The sequence below is a fragment of the Camelus ferus genome, chromosome 15 (assembly GCF_009834535.1).
Source record: "Camelus ferus isolate YT-003-E chromosome 15, BCGSAC_Cfer_1.0, whole genome shotgun sequence".
In the NCBI taxonomy this organism is placed as follows: domain Eukaryota; kingdom Metazoa; phylum Chordata; class Mammalia; order Artiodactyla; family Camelidae; genus Camelus; species Camelus ferus.
This window is the reverse complement of record NC_045710.1, coordinates 45,249,989-45,273,340: the sequence shown is the minus strand read 5'-3', so window position 1 is coordinate 45,273,340 and position 23,352 is coordinate 45,249,989. Positions and strand designations below refer to the sequence as shown.

The 23,352-nt window shown below is 38.4% G+C and overlaps 2 protein-coding genes across 3 annotated transcripts in view; one reads left to right on the top strand and one right to left on the bottom strand.

Annotated features, from left to right (window-relative positions):
- The window catches only part of LOC116669001 (EH domain-binding protein 1-like), a 197,534-nt gene that overhangs the window by 150,359 nt on the left and 23,823 nt on the right, over window positions 1-23,352 (bottom strand). The window contains exon 2 of one of the 2 annotated variants that reach the window (XM_032497652.1): window positions 20,347-20,485. The gene's annotated coding sequence lies outside the window, so the exon portion shown is untranslated. Of the gene's footprint in view, window positions 1-18,484; window positions 18,570-20,346; window positions 20,486-23,352 lie in introns of those variants that run through there. The other variant, XM_032497651.1, reaches the window with a different exon arrangement.
- Window positions 5,729-11,486, top strand: LOC102522007. Its single transcript, XM_032496906.1, has 3 exons — window positions 5,729-5,864; window positions 8,198-8,261; window positions 11,180-11,486. Exons 1-3 carry the CDS (start codon window positions 5,729-5,731, stop codon window positions 11,427-11,429), a joined length of 450 nt encoding a protein of 149 aa, XP_032352797.1. The 3' UTR covers window positions 11,430-11,486.

The window sequence follows — 23,352 nt, the reverse complement described above, 5'->3', positions numbered from 1 at the left end:
AACAAAAAGGAGGTTGGACCAGATGGACTAAGGTTTTTTATTTAAAACTCTATGATGAAAGAAAAAAAATTCTATTATGAAAGGACTATGAGGACTGGTGTAGCTCAAGGGCCAAATGTGGCCATTGATTAAATTCATCCTATGATAATGGCATTGACATTCATTATTTTGTCTTATTTCTTACTGTATTAAGCACTCAGAAGAATTTATTAAAATATAGGCACAGTTTAAAGAAGAATAAAAACCCAATACCCATGAACTCACCACCTAGCCTAGTTTAAGAATAAAATAGTAACAGTACCTTATCAGATCCCTGTGCCTACCCCAGCTGCATCCTCCTCTGCCCACTCCCCCTCAGTGGCCACCCACAGGTTACTACTAATTTGTACCTTTGAGTTAGTCATTCCTGCTTTCTTTATGTTCTATGGACTACGTTTGTATACCCAAACAACATATTGTTTCTTTTAGAAGATTCTGTAGCTGCATAATGTTACACTATTAATTGAAAACTCAAGGATGAATGCAACAGAATCCCTTGGTGTCAGCTTCCTTGAGAGTTTATGAGCCCTTGCTGGGGAAGTCAACGGGCAATGTCGTGAGCTAGTCTTAGTAAACTCTGCAGAGTCAGGGCATCTGGCAAGGCTGTCAGGTGAGCCTCGTACTGGAGTCAGGCAGAAATATGGTCAGCGGGTGTGAGATGCTCTCTATTTTCTGCCTTACCTCCAGTTCACAGATGCAAGTTTAGGTAGAAATTTTAATGAGATGAAATGAGTGTCCTCACCTGATCCAGGCAGCAGGGCATGGAAAAGAGCACAAACCTCATCAACAAATGGTCGTGACACAGATAAGAATCTGGGCAAGGTCATTCAAGCATTTGGTCCTCAAGTTGAAAAAGAGGGTAAAATAGGAGTGGAAACTTTCATGACAACCCCCAACATGTCTGTCTCCTGAGTCTCATGCTCCTGTCTGGGATAATTGTCCTCTACGTCTGTTGATAGCTATCCTCAAATCTCCCTTCACTGTCCTCATGGGGATTCCCTTTGCCTTTCTTCTGACTTGGGTCACCCATTTCTTGCATCCAGAACTAGAATGCATAATTTGTAGGGCCTGGTGAAAAAATGAAAATGCAGAGTTCCTTGTTTGAAAAATTAGGAATTTCAAGATGGCAGCATTAGAACATTGAATCAAGTATGAGGCCTTTTTATTTGTAGGACTTTGTGCAACTGTATGGGTTGATGCTGACAAAGCCAGCCCTTCCTATATCCCATGACTTCCTATTTCCTGGTTTACTCTGTTGTTTTAGTAGAGCAGGTTTCCCAGTAATCTTTTGAGAAAGAGAGGATATAGGAAATAAGTTTTTGAGACTTGACTGTCTGAAAATGTCTTTATTCTATCCTCATACTTAAATTTAACCCACTTTATTGTACAACACTGTATTCTGAATGTTGCTCCTTGGAGATAAGAAATGCAGCTGCCCTGCTTGATTGATTGTTTAGCTGGGGATAAAATTCTAGACTGGAAACAATTCTCCTTCCAGAACTTTAAAGTTATTGCTCCATTGCCTTGTTTGCTGTGTCACTGTGGAGAGGTCTGGAGTTATTTGAATTTCTTAATTCTCTTTTTATGCCCTGTTTATTGCTCTCTAGAAGCTTATGTAAATTCTGTCTGTCTCAGATTTCTGAAATTTTACCATGTGCCCTTGTGAGAGTCTGTTTTCCATTCACTGTGTTTAGGACTCTCTAGGCCTTTTTGATCTGATAACTCATTTTCCTGAGTTTTGGGAAGTTTTCTTGAATTATTTCACGGGCGATTTTCTCTGCTCCATTTACACTGTCCTCTCTAGAGCTCTTATTATTTTGATGGTGAACCTTCTAAAACCGACCTCTCACTTTCTCACTCTTTTCTCTTTGTCTACTCTGTTCTACTCTCTGAGAAAATCCTTGATCTTACATTCTAGTGCTTCTAATTTTTTTTAATTTCATGATTGTGTTTTTAATTTCTAATAGTTCTTTTTTTGTTCTCTAAATGATCCTTTCCTATAGCATCCTATTCTTTTTTCATATATGCAGTGTGTCTATTATCTAAGGATAAAGGAATTCTTGTTTGTTTGTTTTTCTCCTCTCTACATAGTTGTTGTTGCTCCATGTTATCTTTTTCTTGTATTTATGTGGGTATCTAACTTTTTAGGGATTGTCTTCAGTTATTTGATAATCCTTGTTTCTTTTCCTCTTGATTAATAGTGGGGAACTAAAAAACTGATTAAAAGCACTGAGCAAGTAGGTGGGGCTTGCTGAGTTTGAGCTTTACTCTAAGGTGACCTGGGTGGACTGTTTCTTGGGAGGCCTCTGAAGTCAGCATTTAAAAATTTTCTTCATGTTTCTGTCAGATTCCCAGAGAAGAATTTTCCAGTCTCCTGCCTGATGGATGAGAGTCTGGCTGAGAAATAAATGAGGGAATATGTCAGAGAGATTGAATATATGAGCTCATTTCCCCCCAGTAAGAAGCTTTGCTCTCAACTGTTCCTGGCATCCCTCAGTCCAGGACCATCTACTTTACTTTCTACAGAAATATAAGCTCCAGATTTCTCTCAGGATAGGGGAGGAATAGTCACCTGGTGACATGAAAAGGAAAAAGATAGCTAGGAATCTAATTGCTTCTTAATTAGCTTTTCTTCCTTATTTAAGGTCGTGCCTTTATCCCAGTCCCAGGTGTACCCAATGCTGTCAATTCCTGAGCCTTTTGAGGATTCTGTGGTTTGAAGCCAACTTTCTTGGGCCTGTTAAGTCAGTTAGTAGTCCCATGCTTTCTAGCTTCCAAAGTTCCATTGCTTTTATCAGATCTCCTATTTTCCCTGTATGTGCGTAGTTTGTATCTTTTGTAAAAATCTCTTTAGTGTAGTTTTAGGGTGTTTCAGGAGGAAATGAAGTTAGATACATTCAGCCCTCCCTGTCTGCAGGCTCCATATCCATGGATTCAACCAACTGTGGATCAAAAATATTTGAAAAAAATATTCCAGAAAGTTCCAAAAAGCAACACTTAAATTTGCTGCATGCTGGCAACTATTTACATAGCATTTACATTGTATTTACCTCTATTTATATATCATTTACATTGTATGAGGTATTATAAGTAATCTGTAGATAATTTAAAGCATACAGGAGGATGTCTGTAGGTTATATGCAAATACTATGCCATTTTATATAAGGGGCCTGAGCATTTGAGGGTTTTGGTATCCTTGAGGTCCAGAACAATACCCCGCTGATACTTAGGGATGACTATACATGTATTCAATCCACAATTTAAACTCAGAATCCCACTAGTTTTCTTTAAACAGACTTTAGAACTTGCTGTACCTCATTTTCACTTACTCAAATGCACTGATGATGAAGCTGGTACACTGGCACTGGCAGTGACAGCTAACCTTCAAATCCCAGGCATGGCTTCTGCTAATGACTTGATGTGGGAAACATCTGTGGGGTAATCTGCTCAGTGTTCCCTCCTTTTCTCCAGCAGTCCCCCAACTTGGCCACCTCAGGAGTTGACATGTTCTTATATGATCTCACATGCAGGCTAGAATTGATTGGTTTAGGAAATGCCATTACTCAAGCTGGATCAATGACTGTCTTCTCTGGGATTCTCAGATATTCGCCAGAGAAAACATCATTGGTTACAAACTCTAATATGTAAATTCCTCCCCTCCTGCCAGTTTTGTTATGGGTCAAGTTCACCTACATCATTCTTTCTTCAAGATGTGTTATCTCTCAGAGGGTTCCTCAGGACCCCCTCTCCCTACATGAGTATAGATACCCAACCCAACCTGTTGATCAGACACATCCAAACTCTAGTTCTCATTTAGATTAAAGCTAGGAAATCTCTTCCCAAGACATTCCTTTTACTCACATTCATATACTCTTTGAAAATACTTAACAAAAAACAATTTGGATCTTCCCTCAGCCCCTTTCAGAGACCTGACGTATATCAAGGCTAAGGTGACAGAAGGGGGCCCTCGATCACACAACTCAAGCACATACACAAGCGGCTATACTAAAAGGAGGTTAATCTGAGCACTGTAATAAGTCAAATTGCTTTGCCTTCCAATCACTGCAATCCAAAGTCCTCTTCCTCCCGCACACCCTCAAGCCCCATACCTCCAGCATGGAACCAGATCCCACTGAAGAAAAGGAATTCCAAAAGAGAGGAGTTAGTCAGGGGCAAGGGGGAGGGGGGTTAGAGCTCTCATCTATAATGCTGATGATATAGGAGATAATACACTTTTTTTTCCTTCAAAGGGAGTAATGATTTAAAGTGTTTTAATATTAAAATGCTAATTTCACCAGTAATAAAAAATTTTTCCCCAGGAAACTCTTATTGGAATAGAAAAGGTATTGACTTTGGATCAAAAGATTCAGAGATCTATATTCAAATGCTGTGACTTGGGCAAGTTATTTGATCGCTTTTGCCTCAGTTTCCTCATACAAGAAATGGGCATTGAAGGCATATGGATTTAAGAAGACAGTTTAAAATGTGCCTGGCATGTGGTTAAGCTCTATGAATGTACACTCTGGTTTTCTTCATCTGCTACCAAGAGCACTAAGATACTAGAGCTTGTTCTGTACAATAAATAGTCCCCAAGAGTGTTAAAGGAGGAAACATCAACAAAGGCAAAAATGATCCACCAGAGGCCTGGGGGGATCTTTGAGAAGGGGACTCCTTCAGATTTATATGTAAAAAGGGAAAAGTAACTGAGAAACCCCATATTTGTCAGGCACGGTGGAGGGAGGTTTAACGTGGACTTTTTTCCCCCAGCATGTTTATTTTAACCATTAAGTCCTTGACCCCAATGCATCTGAAATACAACACATACATAAGACCAATATTAGTTTAATAACACTTTTTGAGTCATTGATTCCTTTGACACTTCTCCCCCAAAACCACACGCGTGTATTTGTACTCACACAACTACACTTTGGGGGTGGTCTCTCTATCCCCTGAAGCAATAAACTCTGACCTACAAAAGTACTTTTACTTCATTGCAGCGCTTCCCCTCCTCTACACCCGCACACCACCTGCTGCCAAGTGGAGATCGGCAAGCAGCACTGGGCTCTGGGAAGGCTGGGTTTTAGCAGGACACCTGGGGATGGAGTGGAGGTGTCAGGGCAACCTGCCCTCCAGCTGTTCCTGACCCGCTGTCCCAGGAGAGCAAGTGGCGGCGGGCCCCGCAGCGCAGCAGACGCCCACCACCGGCAGCGCTCGGCAACCCCCTCATAAGGCGTGGGCGGTGCCTCGGAGCACTGGGGCTCCCACATCCCGGCTTCCGGGACGACGAGGAGGGGACAGGAGAGGGAGCAGGATGAGTCCCGCCCTTTAGAACTGTCAGAGGACATCGACTGTAACTCCCAGTCGAGGGCACAAGAATTTTCACTACAATCTGGATGCTTTTCTCCCTCCTCAGTGAGAAGAGCCCTGCCACGCCCAGCCTTAGGGGCATCTAGGGGTGGGTAGGGACAGAAACGCAACTGAGAACCTTCATGCTTGCCAGGCACGAAGCAGGGAGGTTTAACATGGACTTTATTTTAAACCAGGAAGTCCCTGATCCCAGTGCATTTGAAATATAACCCATACATAACACCAATATTAATTTAGTAACTTTTTTTTTTGAGTCATCGATTTCTCTGACACCTGCTCCATGGTGGGCAGGACCCGCAGAGCCAGGGGACCTGCTGCAGTGATGGGACCATCCTCAGCGGGCCGAGGGACCTGGAATTACCCCCAAGGCAGCCGGGAACCAGGAACTGCACACGCGCAGGGCGGGCAGTTGCCGGGTGTTGGGGAAGGGCAGGCCTGCAACTCCGAAGCCTTTGCTGGTAGGTTCGAGGTCCAGATTCCTCTGGGAGTTGGGAGCTGAACTGGGCTCCTGGGTAGGAATGGGTGGGGAGGGGCCTGCCCGCCCTGGAAAGTTTGGGTCAAGGGGCGGGTTGTTATCATCCCTTGGTGTGACCCTCGCTCCCAGATCTAAAGGGAGAACGCAGACCAGCTAATCATTATGTAAACTGTTGTGTACAAAGGCCTAAAACAGACACCTCAGGCTGTGTGCACTCATAAATAAAAAAAATTGCATCCCTAAGTCCTTTTGGGGGGGTACAAAGTAGAATATTTAAAAACAAGATAAAAAATAAAAGTCACAGTTGGTCCTTAATTAACTTGCCTTCCCTCATTTTACCTTCTCATCCACGAAAGTGGGTGTTTTTACCTCCACTCTTACAATGGAAGAAATTGGCTCTGAGGGGTTGCTCGAGGTCACACAGTTGATAAGTGACAGAATCAAACTGACCCCAAATGGGTGTCCTTAGTAGGTGCAGTATTCCCTCCACAGAGGTAAGGCCGGTTTTCTTCAGCCTTAGTGAAGAGAACGAGCCCCTACCCAAATAAAGATGCCGCTGCCAAAATACCAGAGAAAATTGTTGCCTTCCCTTCTTTTCTGACCACAAGGATGTCTTTGCTCTGAGCTGTTTGCACCCTCCCCTTTATGAAATGGCTTGTTGGATTAAAGATTGCAGTCTGTGATACTTGATTATTTTTTTCTTTTTGAATCTAATCTAGGTCCACTATGATATGGATCTAACCAGCCCGTGCTCAGACCAACTGATCCAAACTGGCATTACTGACAAATGGTGCATAGTCCCTTCCAATAAATACAGACTTTTAAACTACATTGGTCATTTAACCATCAATTACCCAACCACTCTACAGATATTTAATGAGTATCTGCCTTTCCCTCAGGCCAATCTACTTTTTCCTCTGCCAGTTTTTTTCTTTTTTTCCCTCAAACATGGCTAAGATCCACTGTCTTCTTTGCTTAAAAACCCTCAGTGGTTTCCCACCGTCTACAGGATGAAGACAAGTCTTGTCACAAGAGGCTCCTGACTGTCCTTGCAGCTCTTAAATCTGGAGGAGAAACAAAGTGAAACTCAAATGGAGAGCCAAGTGTTTTTTATATAGCTGCAAGAGTACCGATTCTTGTCCTCAGATCCCATGTGAGAGTAATCAGAGTATGAAGTATAAATAGTAAATCAAATCCTTCACTCCTCAGCTCTAGAGTTTCTCACTAAGAAATTTGGGCTGTTCAGAGTGACGGGTTCAGAATTTGTCTCCTTCTTTATAACCTATTCCTATTTCTTTTGAAAAATGAACCTGAGAAACTTTGGTAAAAAGTTAGCTGGAAATAGAAAAGCAGGACCAAAGCAGAAAGGAAATGTAAATAATTCTAGGTTTAAAGGTCAATGTCATTACTAAATTCTTGCTTCAAAATTCACTCTGGATTTCTTGGTAGTGAGGGCATGAAGGGAGGCAGGCTGCAGTATTTGAATTTTACTGATAGAAAAGAGGAAACTTAGCAATTCTTGAAACAAGCAAATTATTTTATGCAGCTGTTTTTATCTTTGTCTTCATTGCTTTTTTAATTATAAAATGAATACATGTGTTTTGTAGACAATTCAAATAACATAAATGTGTGTACAATAAAAAGTGTATGCCCCTTGCCTCCATTACTCTTCTCAAGAAGTAAACCCTAACCCTTGAGATTAACCGTTTCTTTCTAGTGGTTTTTTGGTTTTTGTTTTTGCAATCAGAAGTACTTATACAACTTTCATAGAATGTGGGGGCGGGGGTTTGTGTGCTTGCTTTAAATATCTACATATGTGTGTAAAATTAACTATGTTCTTTTGTAACTTGCATTTTCACTTTACAGTTTAGGAAGGACATCCTTCTATATCAGAATATATATAGATCTACCTCTTTCATTTTAATGGCAATAATATTCCATTATATGGAGGTAGCATAATTTATTTAACCATTCCCCTATTTGTTTCTGATTTTACAGTCTTAAAATAATGAGCATCTTTGTATGTACACTTTTGTGCAAATACATGAGGAAAGATTTCTAGAAGTGGAACTGAGGGATCACATGGCTCATACATTTAAAATTTTGATGAACTGTCTTCAAAAAGACTGTATCAATCTATACTCTCACCAACAGTGTTTAGGAGTGCTCATTTCCCCATTCTCTTGCTCACTCTAGGTATTATTGACATTTTTCACTTTCTGACACAAGCTTCTAAATGAAATTACTTTTGGCAAGGTCAGTGTATTTTAACCAAGAAAGGAAACCAGTGAGACAGTCTCGTTTCTCTTGTTCTAGATTGTTGGTTTTCAGGCTGTGTTCTGCAGAGCCCCAGGAATTCTAAGGGATGGACCATGGAAAGGTAAAGACTTCCACCCTCTTAGCCAGGACAACTGAGGTTTTTTCTGTTTTACATGTTGCACTTTGGGATAAGATTTTATTTGAAGATAAGATTCTGTTGTTAAAAACAAGTTTGCAAACCACGACTATGGACCTTATTATTATTGAACCATTAGCGACTTAAAGAAGAATTGAAAATGAGGCTCCTTCAAAGCAAATAAGAGGGGATGTTAAAACAGTGAACCTCCAGCTGTAGCCAAAATATTCTCATTTACATGTTAAATTACGTGCCTGTGTGCCTGTCTGCTAATGGCCTTATTTATGCTACATTTCACACTATAATGCTCAATTTCTCTCCTGCAACCAATCCTAAAACAACGTTTCTTCCAAGATCTAGATTAAAATTTCACTTCTCTATCTATGCACCCACCTCAAGACACACACACACACACACCACTTGTGTGGATCATATCCCTATGTGTTTGTAGAAACTGGATGTTAGCTAAGGCATTTTCCCCCTGAGGCCTAGGTAAAATTCCATGGCCCATGACCCTCTATGATTTCTATGAGCTCCTCTGAGCCTTGGGTTCTCATGGCCTCCTCTGCCTCCTCCTTCTAGGTGCTCTCTCTGAGATCCACTGTGTGAAACTTAGCTCCTTCTTTAGTAGTCTCACACACACACACACACACACACACACACACACACACACACACACACACATATCAACAATAAACTACTCCATAGCACAGAGCATTCCTGAGAAGAGTTGAATTTACTGTAGATAGCAGGCTGGGAAGGACAGTCAGAGAAAGAGGGGTTTGAGTCATTAGGATACAAACAAACTCAAAATGATGTTGTGAGCATCCTGTAGCCTTTCATGGCCTCACACCAGCCCCTCTTTGTCTCACTGGCTCCTCTCTTCTCTCTTTCCATTCTTTATCTTCACCCACTCCCCACCTCCAACTAAACAAAGAACCTCAAAGTATTGTCCTCTATTAAGTCTTGCAATTCAGCTTTTTCCAGCTTTTACCCTCAAACTCACATGGCCAATCTCTTCATAGTGCTCATCTTATTAACATATTCCATTTAATAGAATCACCATCTCTAGGAGGCAGTTTTCTTAAAAAATAGCAATATTTTTATTGCTACACCTCTGCTATTTCTTCCTAACTGGAACATTGTCATTGTATTGCTTCTGTCCTCTTCTTATTTTATATATATGGATCCCTCCAACCAAATGTTAAGTAGCCCAAGAACAAGTAACTCTGCTTTTTGCAGCTTTTTAATGCCCAGTCTCTCACAAGGGCATAATGAATAAAGCAACCACTAATGATACAATTGAAAGAAGAGTAAATGATAAATGAATATAAGAAGACCCCTGGATATTTTGTAAGATGTGGTGGGTATCTCCTTGCAAAGGCCATAAAATTAGTAATTCTTAGGAAGTTCAGTTAAAACATTCAGACGTTTTCAACTAGTATTTATCTTTTAGAAGATCCATAATGTAAGCTTATACTACTCAAAATATCCCCTACTTCACATTTCTTTTTTATGTTGGCCTTTACTCTTCTAAACTTTCTTTCCTACTTCTTCTATAAGCTAGATGATATTTTTGTTTATTCCCTTCCAGCCTGGGCAGATAGGAAGGAAGCAGAGATGATTATCTATATCAATACAATATCTCCTCTTGCTGGGATCCCCAAAATAAAGAATACTATATAAAGTAGCATGCTATGTAAACCAAGGCTTAGAACATCCTGTAGTGAACCATCGTAAAATATCACTTGAAATTCCTACAGGATCTTCTGCCTGCTGTGTTTAATTCCTAAATCTTGTGTTATTAAAAAAAAAAGTCTATTTGCTCTTTCATCTACACGCACATTACAGAATTCTTTTTTCATCAAAACTGGCTTAGTTTGGAGTGAGGAACCAGGAACATATAACAATTCAGAATTTCTCATATTTGACCCTTTGCTATTAAATTTAAGCCCATGAATAGCTCAAAGTTCAGAAACCAGGCCCAATTCCATTGTGGGTATATATATATATACATATATAATTTTATACAGAAAGCATAGACTCTGTCCTCTTCCATTTGTCTGTATAACAGAATTTTTGACAATACATTTGAGTGAAAAAAGTTTTATCCCACTATATACTGCCTATGAGAGATGTGCTGCAGATTTAACGACACACATAGGCTCGAAGTGAAAGGATAGAAGAAGATATTCCATATAAGTAGAAACCAAAAGAAAGTTCTACAGCTATATCAGAAAAATAGACTTTAAGCCAAAAGTGGTAACAAGAAGACAAAGAAGGTTATTATATAATGATAAAAGAGTCAATTCATCAAGATGTAATAATTGCAAATATATACACACCCAACATCAGAATACCTAAATATATTAAGCAAATAATAACAGATCTTGAGGGAGAAATTGACAACTATACAATAATAGTAGGGGACTTCAATACCCTGCTTTCAGCATTGGATAGATCATCCAGACAAAAGCAATAAGGAAACATTGAACTTGAACTATATATTAGACCAAATGGATCTTACATTTATAGAACATTCCATCCCACAGCAGCAGAATACACATTCTTCTCAAGTACACATGGAATATTCTCTAGGATAGATTATATTATAGGCCACAAAACAAGTCTTAGCAAATTTAAGAATACTAAAATCATATTAAGTATCTTTTCCAATCACAATGGTATGAAACTAGAAATCAACAAGAAAAAGAAAGCTCAAAAATTTACACACATGTGGAAACTATACAACACACTCCTGAACAACCAATGGGTCAAAGAAGAAATCAAAAGAGAAATTTTAAAAATCTCAAAACAAATGAAAATGGTAACACAACACACGAAAACCTCTGGATGCTGCAAAAGCAGTTCTGAGAGGGAATTTTATAGCAATAAATACATAGACCACCAGAAAACGAGATCCTCTTCACAACTTGCTTTGGACCTCCAGTCTCACCTCATCTCCAAGTGGACCCAAATTGCTCCTCTTCTACTGGCTGCTCCTGCCCCTGCGCTGGCTCCTGCACATACAAAGGCTGCAGATGCACCTCCTGCAAGAAGAGCTGCTGCTCCTGCTGCCCTGTGGGCTGTGCCAAGTGTGCTCAGGGCTGCATCTGCAAAGGGGCATCTGGCAAGTGCAGCTGCTGTGCCTGATGTTGGAAAGAGCCTGCCCCAGATGTAGACAGAGCAACATGTACAAACTTGCATTTTAGTATTTTTAATACAACCTGCTCTGATGCTACATTCCTTTTTCTATGAAATATGTGAATTATAATAAAAGTTGTTGGCTTAAAAAAAAGAAAATAGAAAGATCTCAAAAAAAAAACTTAACTTTCCATCTCAAGGAACTATAAAAAGAAGAACTAAGTTCAAAGTTAGCAGAAGGAAGAAAATTACAAACATCACAGCAGAAATAAATGAAATAGAGACCAAAAAAACAATAGAAAATATTAATTAGCCTAAGAGCTCTTTTTTGAATAGATAAATAAAATTGATCTTTAAAAAAATAAGAGCTGTTTTTTGAAAAGATAAACAAAAAGCCTTTAACCAGACTAAGAAAAAAGAGAGAACTCAAATTATAAAAATCAGAAATGAAATAGGAGACGTTACAACTGACACCACAGAAATAACATAGGATAAGAGAATATTATGAACAACTGTATACTAACAGATTAGATAACCTAGAATAAATGGACAAATTCCTAGAAACATGTAACATTCCAAGGCTGAATCATGAAGAAATAGAAAATCTGAGCAGCCCAATAATGAGTAAGGAGATTGAATCCATAATCAAAAACCTTCTAACACAGAAAAGCCAGATGGCTTCACTGATTAATTCTACCAAACATTTAAAGAAGAATTAATACCAATCTTCCTCAAACTCTTCCAAAAAATTGAAGAGAAGGGAACAATTGCAAACTCATTTTAAAAGGCCAGCATTACCCTAATACCAAAGCCAGATAAGGACACTACATGAGAAGGAAACTATAGGCCAAAATTCCTGATGAACACAGATGCAAAATTTCTCAACAAAATGTTAGCAAACTAAGTTTAAGAACACATTAAAAGGATTATATGCCACGAGCAAGCGAGATTTATCCGTGGGATACAAGAATGGTTCACTATACACAAATCAGTGAATGTGATACACCACATTAACAGGATAAAATATAAAAAAAATCATATTATTATCTAAATAGATGCAGAAAAAGCATTTGACAAAATATAACACCCTTTCATGATAAAAACCCTCAACAAATTGGGCATAGAAGAAACATACATTAACGTAGGAAGGGCTGTATACAACAAACCATAGTTATCATTATACTCAACGATTGAAGGCTTCTTCTCTAAGATCAGAAACAAGACAAGGTTGCTCACTCCCACCATTCTTAACATGGCCCTGGAAGTCCTAGCTAGAGCAATTAGGCAAGACAAAGAAATAAAAGGCATCCAATCAGAAAGTAAGAAGTAAAATTATCATTATTTGCAGATGATATGGCCTTAAACATAGAAAATTCTAAGGACTCAACCAAAAACTGTTGGAACTAATCAATGGATCTGCAGGATATAAAATTTGCAGGATATACAATCAATATATAGAAATCAGTTCTGTCTCTATATATTAACAATAAAATATCAGAAAAATAAAACTATCCCATTCAGAGTAGCATCAAAAATAATAAAATATTTATGAATAAACTTAACCAAGAAAGTGAAACTAGTTCTGGGGCTCCAATGCACAGCATAGTGATTATAGCCAAAAATACCGTATTCTAAACTTCAAAGTTGCCAAGAAAACAGACCTTAATTGTTCTCACCATAAAAAAGAAATGATAACTATGCAATGTGATAGAGGTGTTAGCTAATGCTAAGATAGTAGTCATATTGTTATATATAAATGTATCAAATCAACATGTTGTACACATTAAACTTAACACAATGTTATAGGTGAATTATATCTCAATTTTTTAAAAAAAGAAAAGAAAAAATTTTCTATGATTCAGGAGACTTATTTGGTGTCATGTAAATAACACAAAGAATGATCATAACCAGATGTTTCACAGATAAAATATTATCTAGTCGTTCAAAAGTTCAGTGAAAAAGGTTGACCTGCTTACTTGTTGACATTCAGCTCTTATCTGCTATTGTTCCAGCTGTCTATCTAAGTCAGTTATAGTAGAATAAAAAGTTTTATAAACCAAAAACAACCCACACAAAAAAGAAGGCAAGCTTATAAATACAATGTGTGGGCAAAATGAGTTATTTTATTTTAAGCATTTGCATTTTCTGTGTTTTTCACAATAAATGTGATACAGAGAAAAAGCTGATGATGTTAAGCAGGGAGACTTAAGGTATGGCTTAAGAGTCAGCCACATCTGGGTTTGAATTCTGGTTCTGCCCCTAAACAACTGTGACCTTGGGGAAAGTTGCTTAATTTCTTTAAGTCTGTTTGCTCAGCTCTAAATTGAAGCCAATAATATCTTTCTCATAATTTGCTACTGTGAGTACAAAATGCAAAATATATGCTTCATAAGTGGTAGCTGTTCTATTGTAATTATTATCACAGAAACTTTCCTGTGTAGCACTTTGCCATCTAAATTAATTTTTATATTCATGTCTCTCTTTGAGCTTCCTCAAAACACTGTATATGCATCATTTTATTTGAATCTCATAACAACTTATAAGCTAGATATGACAGACATAATTAACTTCACTAGGAAACCAAGATCCACACATTGTCTCAGTCCTGCAGAATCTGGTAAAATCAGGACAAGAATCCACGTCTTATCCTGATCTACAAGAACAATTCTCCAATCTGTTCTCATACAGCAACCAGAGGGAGCTCTTTATTTAAAAAAAAAAAAAAAAAAAAAAGCATCACCTGATAATGTCAATCCCGTCTTCTTGTCCCCCTCCCCTCCTTTTCTTCCTCTCCCTCTTCTCTCCATCTTTACCTTTCTCTCTCCTTTTAAGTTTCTAGTCTGAGATTGGTCCAGAAAAAGAAAGTCCTGACTCCGGCTCACCTGGGTGAATCTCCAAATAGGACAGGAAAGCCTATAGTCCTACGACTCAGTCCAGAGAAGCACCAGAAAGAAAGAACAGGTCGACAGTGACCTAACTCAATGACAAGTGAATGCTCATGACCTTTCTCCTGCCTCTGTCCTTCTACTAAGTTCTCATGCTGCTCTGGAAAGACCAGAGAGCCCTCCCCCTAGAATGCCTCTGCTAGAAAACAGAAAGCAAATTATGGGGAGGGAATCTTTTTGTGCAAAAACATTTATATTCATTTTTTTCTCCAAAATATCATAGGCATAAAGTATGAGAAGAAAATACAGAAATACATGAGGTATTGCCAGCATGAATCTAATATTCTAATTCAAACTGCTGTAGGTCAATGATTCTTCAACTTTTTCAAAGTTAGAACATTATCCTTTAAAGACTTCATGATGTTTGTAAAATATAATTCAATTACAATTTGAATAACTCTGGTATGTCTTTAACTGCTGTTGCAAGACTATCATTGCTCTATACTGCAATGGAAAAACAGATTTCAAAGTTTTTCCATTTCAGTGTATGTCCAGAAAACATAATTATTTGTGATTAAGACATTAGGAGAATAGCATTTATCAGGCCACTTTTATCCACAGAAGAAGGAGGTAGGTACTTATGTGATACACAACTATGTTGAGAGGGGAATTTCCCCTCAAAACCCATCTCCCCTTCTCGTCCTAACTTAGTCACTCATGCCTTTAATTTCATTATTAACAGTTATTTCCTTTAGGGAGGCAATATTGTTTAGTACCAGGTTTTATCAAAACAAAGATATAGTCAATTGTAAGCTGCATCAATATTTTATGCACCACTATAAAAGAAAAACCTGTGCCAGTTATAGAAAGACATCACCAATCAGGACAGGCATCCCAATTTCAGAGACACCAAACTATGAAAAATGTGAGTCAAACTCTATGAAATGAAGTAATTGAGAGCATGGACCTTAATATCAAATATATGTGGATGGATAGCCTGATTCTGCCATTTGATAGATGACTTGCCTTGAGGAAGTCACTTAACTTTTTCGAACCTCTACCTTCTCTGTGGAATTAAAATATTAAAATACATCTCCATGGTTAGCAAGAATTACAATGAGGTATAGAAAATGTGCTTAGGGCCGAGCCCAGCCCTTAGTTAGGGCTCCAAAATGAAAACTATTAAGGAATTACTGTCTTAAATTAATTACCACTGGGGAGAGACATATTGTCTCCACTGCTCATAATTCCTTACTTTCAGTGAGTTTTGAGAGCTGAGATAAAACAGATCTCCATAGATCCAGGCATTTGATGAGACATTTGTTTGTGGGGGAAGAGATAAGTCCAGAACCAGGAAACTACTTAGGGAGGGAAGGCCTGGGGACTGGGGAGCTGGGTCACCAAAACCAAACAGTACCGTGTTTTCCATCTTTGGCCCAGGAATGCTTCTGGTTTCATCTTGATTCTACATCAAGAATATATTCATATCCTTGAAAACAATATGTTAAGTGAAAGAAACCAATTAATAAAAGACTACATATTGTATGTGATTCCATTTATATGAAAAAATATCCAAGGATAGGCAAATCCACAGAGACAGAGGGTAGATTAGTGATTTCCAGTGGCTGGTGGAGGGGGATGGGGAGCAGTGGCAGCTAAGAGGGATGGGCTTTTAGGGTGACAAAATTAGATTGTAGTGACGGTTGCATAACCTTTGACTATACTAAAAGAAAAAACATTGAATTATACACTTTAAATTGGTGAATTTTATTAAACCTCAATAAAGAGGTTCAAAAAATTTAAAAAAGACTACATTCCTATATCCTGCTATTTTGATGTCTAAAACTAAACTTTTAAAAAATCACTTCACTTTTTAAACAGAAACAACTGAATACTCTTAGAAGACATGTATCAACTTTACCTTAAATTACACATAAGTCAATAAACCTCACAAAGTTCAGTTAAGGTTTTCACTTTATTTTCACCCACTGCATGTAAAAATGGTCAATTCTAAATATAGTCTCTAATTTTGTGAACTTCAAAAGATTTAGTCACAGGGTTAATGATTTAGCCTCTGTTATGAGCCAGCATGCATTGTGCAGTGGGGATGCAAAGGAGCTTCTTATAACCAAGAGAGATATTCAGAATATTGAAAAACTAGATGGAGTCAGGCACTGAGTAATCAGAACAAAGGCCAGCTGGAGGTCCCTTAGTTGCTGGAATTTGAAGGATCCTAAGGGTCCAGAAAGAAGGGCCAGGGACGTTAGAAGGGATGGGATTAGGGAATGGGGCATTTGGAGGCTCCAGCAGGGGCATTTTAATAAGTGATACAGAAGACTTCAGTATTTTAACAACTACTTAGAGCTATTCCAGGGCATATCTGTCAACATTATCTCTGGTATGCCACCAGAATGCTCACCTGCCTGTCCAAATGTGGCCTTAAAATCTTGGAAGTTTAAAGATGATTTGTTCTCCTTCTGACATTTACAGATGAGAAAATCAAGACTGAAGAAAGGGGAGTGTCTTGCTCACAATGCACGAATAGTAATGGGGTCAGAAAAAGGATCCATGTCTCCAAAATCTCAACCCAGGTTAGATGAGGCAGGGAAAAGAGGCAAAATATCCTCACACCAGATTAACTTGCCCGTTCATTATCTTTTAACCACTTCCAAATCAGAGTTGCAATTTATTTTCTACTTGCATGCATAGAAAAAAGCGTATATATTCTTCATGAGAGTCAAAGATCTTGAACATAGAAAATAAAGGGGCAGTGGGTCCAGGATTCTGGGTAATTATTTTTAAATTATGTTACATGTAGCATTTTTCAACAGAATCCATGCTTCATTGCCAAAACAAAATCAAAAGCATTTAAAATAAAATATGCTGGCACATAATTTCATTTGGTAACTTTCGTCTTCCTAGTTAATAGAATGTAAAGACTGAAAATTAAATAACAAAAGATAGACAAAAATGATCCTACTCGCCTCAAGTTTTATTTAGAGAATTGCCAATAGAATGACACAGGATGACTTTTTGGGTGCTTATCACGTCTTATTTATATATAATGGAATATATATATAATAGAACATATAATGGAATATTACTCAGCCATAAAATGGAATATTGTCATTTGCAGCAACATGGATGGATCTAGAGAATATCATACTAAGTGAAGTAAGTCAGACAAATAATGACAAATATTATATGCTATCACCTATATGTGGAATCTAAAAAATAGTACAAATGAATCTATACCCAAAACAGAAACAGACTCACAGATATAGAAAACAAACTTAAGGTTACTAAAGCATAAAGGGAAGGGGGAGGATTAATTAGGAGTATGGCATTAACAGATACAAACTACTATATATAAAGCAGATAAGCAACAAAGATTTACTGTATAGCACAGGGAACTATATTCAATATCTGGTAATAATCTGTAATGGAAAATAATCTGAAAAATTTATATGTATAAAGTGCTTCCATTTATATTTTATATCCACTGAGTTTCATAACAATCATATAACATATAACTCCTCATTTGATAGAAGAAGATATTGAGTCTCAGAAGAACTCAGTGATCTGCTACTTGACAGGTAGCAAACATTAGAGCTTAGGTTTTCCACTCGGTCATTCTAAACCTTATGCTCTTTTCTCTACATTACGATACTCACTTCTTGCAGCCAGCTTATGTGGCAGCTTCTGGTAGCACATTCAGAGCTACCTTTATGTTATCTTTGCAGCAGAGCATCATCCACTCATTTGTACCTTTTAGTCATTCTGTAGAAACCAATTTTCCAATTAAAATGGTAGCTGTTCTGGAAGTGGCATCAAGAGCTTGAAGCAATTAAGCTCCTACAACAAATTCCTGCAGCTTTATTCATTTGAATAGCCATTATTTCAGAGCAGTACACTAAGCACCATACTGAGATCTTAAAAGCTTCCTGGATTCTCTCCTGGACTTTGTCATCTACATCTATATTCAATTTCCACTCCTATCAGTTTTTCAAGGTATGCGTTTTTTCTGAGACCTTTTGCTTCAAAGCTACTTCTTGCTTCCTAATAGACCCACTTCCACTGTGAAAAAGCAAAGAGAATTGTGGGGAAATGGAGCCACAGCGCTATATGTGACCACAAGCTCTGCTGGAAGTTCTGAAAACGAACCCATTACCCTCTTACCTCACAGATGAGCTGGGAAGGCTGCTGCTGTTGATTTTCTGGGCAAGGGAAGAGTTCTCAGTCAATTGCAAGTCTCTGCCTTAGGATTTACTGAATACCGTTTTTTTCCTTGACTTTTCACACAAATTTTGCAACACCAAGTAAATATTCTGAACAAATGACACTGTCTGGAGCAGAAAGATTTAAAGTGGAAGCTCTATAACCATTTTGTGAGGTACAAAGGGAAGTTCTAGGTCAAACCAAAATCTGGATTTCTGTGTACCCTTGCCAGTTGAAACTATCTTCATCCTTCAGAGAATGAGATGTATGGTTCTGGGGCCAATAACGATGGTTTCCAGTGTTTAGTTTTTTATTCTGCTTTAAAAAAAAAAGTACATATCTTAGGCCAGAGGAGAGAATGCTGATATCTAACTAATGTGACCCAGATATGTCTGGACCTCATAGGCAGGCTTGTCCTGGGCTCACAGAACCTTAAATTAGAACTCAGCACTTCTACACATCTCAACAAGAACAAATTAAACTCTCCCAAGACATTAACAAGAAACAGGTTTTATTGTAGATTTCACAGAGAGATGTCCAAAAGGGTTATAGCAAGCATCACTTTGGCAAACTTTCATAGAAATCCCTATTAAACATCTCAGTTCTCCCCACACAGTTCCCCTTGGCTACCTCTTCACCCTTTAATCTTGTCCACACATAGACTTCAGTTTTCCCTGGTTCTGGATCTCACTGCATTGTACCATGGCCCTGCCCTCTCCTCCCCTTCTACCTCCTATAAAAAATAAATTAAAATTTTCTAGGGCAGAACAAGTTAGTGAACTTTCTTAACCTTGCATCCTCAGCAAACAAAGAAATTCTTCTGGAATCAGTTGGGTATTATAAATTGCAAGCAACTTTTCTCTGTCACAAATGATGTTGGCCATTATTAGGAAAATGCAACTCAAAACCACTATATTGCCTCATACCTATAAGAATGACTATCATCAAAAAGACAAGATATAATAAATTCTGGCAAAAATGTGGAGAAAAGGGAACCCTGGACATTGTTGGCAGAAACGTAAGTTGGTACAGCTATTATGGAAAACAGTGTGGAGATTCTTCAAAAAATTAAAAATAGAACTGCCATATGATTCAGGAATTCCACTCTTGGGTTACAGCCAAAGGAAACAAAATCAGTATCTAAAAGAAATACCTGTACCTCATGCTCACTGCAGCATTATTTACAATAGTCAAGACATGGAAACAACCTAAGTGTCCATTGATAGATGAATTGATAAAGAAATTGTGATAAATGTACACACAATAGAATATTATTCAGCCATGAGAAAGAAGGAAATCTTGCTGTTTACAACATAGATGAAATTTGAGGGTCTTATGCTAAGTGAAGTAAGTCAGATAGGGAAAGACAAATACTGTATAATCTCACTTATAGGTGGAATCTAAAAAAACCAACCTTATAGAAACAAAGATCAGATTTATAACTGTCAGAGGTAGGGAGTGAGGAGTGGGTATGGGGGATATGGTCAGGGGTGGTGGAATTAAGTGAAAGTGATCAAAAGGTACAAGCTTCTAGTTATAAGATAAATAAGTTCTGGGGATGTGATGTACAACAATATGACTATAGTTAACAATACTATATTGTATATTTCAAAGTTTCTAAGAGTGAATCTTAAAAGTTCTCATCACAAGGGAAAAAATTGTAACTATTTGAGTGATGGGTGTTAAGTAGTCTTGTGGTGGTGATAATTATGCAACATACACATAAATAAAATCATTATGTTGTATACCTAAATCTTATACAATGTTATATGTCAATTATATCTCAGTAAAAGTGGGGGGAAAAACAAATGGTGTTCCCTTACCATGCCAATTCCTTCTGAAAATGTAGGTCCATGTTCCGAGGAGGTTTTCTGCAAGGGTATTTCAGCAAAACCTTGAGTCTTTCTTCAGCAGAGCCATTTAGTTGGGATGTGAAGAGAGAGGACCTGAGATGGGAGGAACCTAATGAATTTAAAGTGAAGAAAAGACAAATTAAAATATATTAATTATTGTGTTGGGTTCTTTACATACTTTTGTTTCATTGCCTCTTCACAACCAAATTTACAGATGAAGAAACCTAAGGCTTAGAGAAGTTAAAATAAATTTGCGAAGTCTCATTGCTATTAAGAAGCACAGCTGGGATTCTAAGGCAAGTCCATTTACTGCAAAGTCCAAGGTCTTCCCTTCTACTCCACCACCTTCCATGTGTTTGCGATTTCCAGTATTTAGAGAGCTACCTTTTCCATCATCCCATCAAGTTCTTTGGCAGCTCAGGGGTGGATCTGTGCACAGAAAGCCATTTTCCCTTTTACACTGACCCGGCCCAGGGACAATTGGATTTAACAGCCTCTCCTGGCCCCATCTCCGTCTGTCCGGTTGCCAGTCCTATCCACATAGCCACATGAATCCCTGACATCTCATAGGAAAGTCAAAGTATTGGCACTATTGGGAAAGAGATGGTGGATGAACTTGAGTGCTTTGTTGGAAAGGACTCTGGACCAAGATTCAGGCTACAAAGACTATCATAGAATAAATAAGTGTGTATCTGCCCATTTTTAATTGCTTTGGAGACAAATGTTTGCTTAAAGTACAGTGAAACAGGAAATAAAAGAGAATTCATATTTGTGGACCATTTCCTCACAACATCTCTTAAACATACAAAAGTAAACCTTTTGCTTTAATTTATCTTTGAATGATTTAGCAACTTGACATGAACAGATTTAGTCTTGAAGTATAAAATAGGACAGACCATATTTTAGTTCTTTCTATCTTCTCCAAGATGCATTACTTTTATACATCCAGGGCAGGCTGTATGTAGACCTACTTGAGCTGCCCACTCAGTGCCTGATGTCATTGCTTAAGTTACTCATTTCTTTCTACCCTAATTTCTTTGACTACAGAAGGAAAAAGGTAGACTAGCTACTCCCCAGGTTTCCTTCTAGCCATGTGGTTTATAGAGTGGTGAACCCTGTAAAGAATGACTTACCTTGTGCGAAATACTACCTTACCATTCTGTAAAGAATCCCAAACTCAAAATATTTACCAGCAACCATAACTCCCTTAAACCCCAGGTGTACAGGTAGAAAAGGGAATAAGGGACAGGATATTAGGGAAGCTGGGTAGAAGGTGAAAGTAAGTCTGAGGGAAATGTAATCACGGGTTAACATGACTTACTCTAGTGGTTTATCTCCAACTTATATTTATTATATTTTATATAATACTAACATTATACTACACTGAAGAGTAGACCATGTGGAAACCTTGCTTTCAGTTTTGGGGTTTTCAGAAAAATTACATCAGAGGCAGCCTTAGCTACTTGCTCACCTGTATGTGGGTAAGGATTTTTTTAATCATTAGCTGTTTGTTTTTTAAACTTCCTCAGATATTTACAGAAATTACATATTGATCTAGAAATTCCCTGAGAATTAAAGGTGCCCTGTCTCCTGGTTATTTTTGCACAGTTACACATGAGGTTTGTTCCTGGACTAGTACAGAAAACTTTCTGACTAGACTGAAGATAATCCCAGACAGCTTGAGAATATTGTCACTGTCCATTTTGAAGTCACTTTTCAGACTGTGACCTGTGCGACTCTTAACACTGTGTCTCTCTCACTCATCCTTGAACCATTCTCTTCCCCTGATTTCTATGACAGCAGATTCTCCTATTTCCCTTCTCTTTTCCTCTCCCACCTTTCTAAGCCACCCTTCTTTTCTCGGCCTACTCAGTCTCTCTAGGAGCTGTTTTTCTGACTCTCAAGACGCTGATCACCATCTATCCTGCTGAGTCTGCCATTTAGATCTCTAGCCCGGACAGTGTTTTGACCTACACACCTAAACAGCTGACTGCCTGCACAACATCTATACATGGATGGTCCACCGGGATCTCTGACTCACATCCACATCCCAAATAAATCTCACAACTTTCCCTTTAAATCTGACCCTCTCCCCTGAGTTCCTATCTCCACAAATGACTCCACTCTCCATTCAGTTGCCTGAGCCAGAAAACTGAATAGCATTCTTGACACTCCCTCTTCCACATCGAACATGCATCCCAGCAGTCATCAGACCCAGTGGACCGGAACCCTGCTTTATCTCTGGAACCTGGCCTTAACCCAGGGGACCCCTGTCTTACTTGGAAGACTCTCGTAGCTTCTCCTCTGGTTCCCTACTCTGTCCCTTGTCATTCCATCCTCCACTTGACAGCCAGGGTGAGCTTTTCTGAACAGAAATCTGATCATTTTGACCCATTCTTCCCACAGCTCTTAAGTTAAAGTCCATACTCCCATAGATAGCTTACAAGGCTTTTCTGTCTTGAACTCTACACTCCAGAGTTAACACATTTTTTTTTTCCAGTTCTTCAAGAGAGCTGAGGTGTCTCCCACTCACTGGCTCTCACATATACAAGTCCCATTTCCTGACACTCCTATCTCACTACCTTTGCTTCATTAATACTCAGAGGCCTTTCCTGACTCCCCTCGTCCAACACACATACTAATGATTACAGGGTGTGACAACTACTTATTCAACGGCCCGTCTTTCTGGAGTACATGGTCCCTGAGGGCAGGTACCCTGCCTATTTTTAGTTATACTCCAGCACGCAGCACCGTGCCCTCGTACACAGGAGAAGTTCAATAGATATATGTAGTATAAATGAATTTTTAAAAAGTCACTGCTTTGCACTAGCAGCAATGTCAGTATCTTAAGCCCACTTTATTTGCATGCAGCGTAAGCTCACTACTGAATCCAAAAAAAGTATTCTAGATCTGTTTTCTTTTTTTAAACTTATCTTTAAGCAGCGGAACCCTTTTTTTCCCAAACGAAATCTGTGT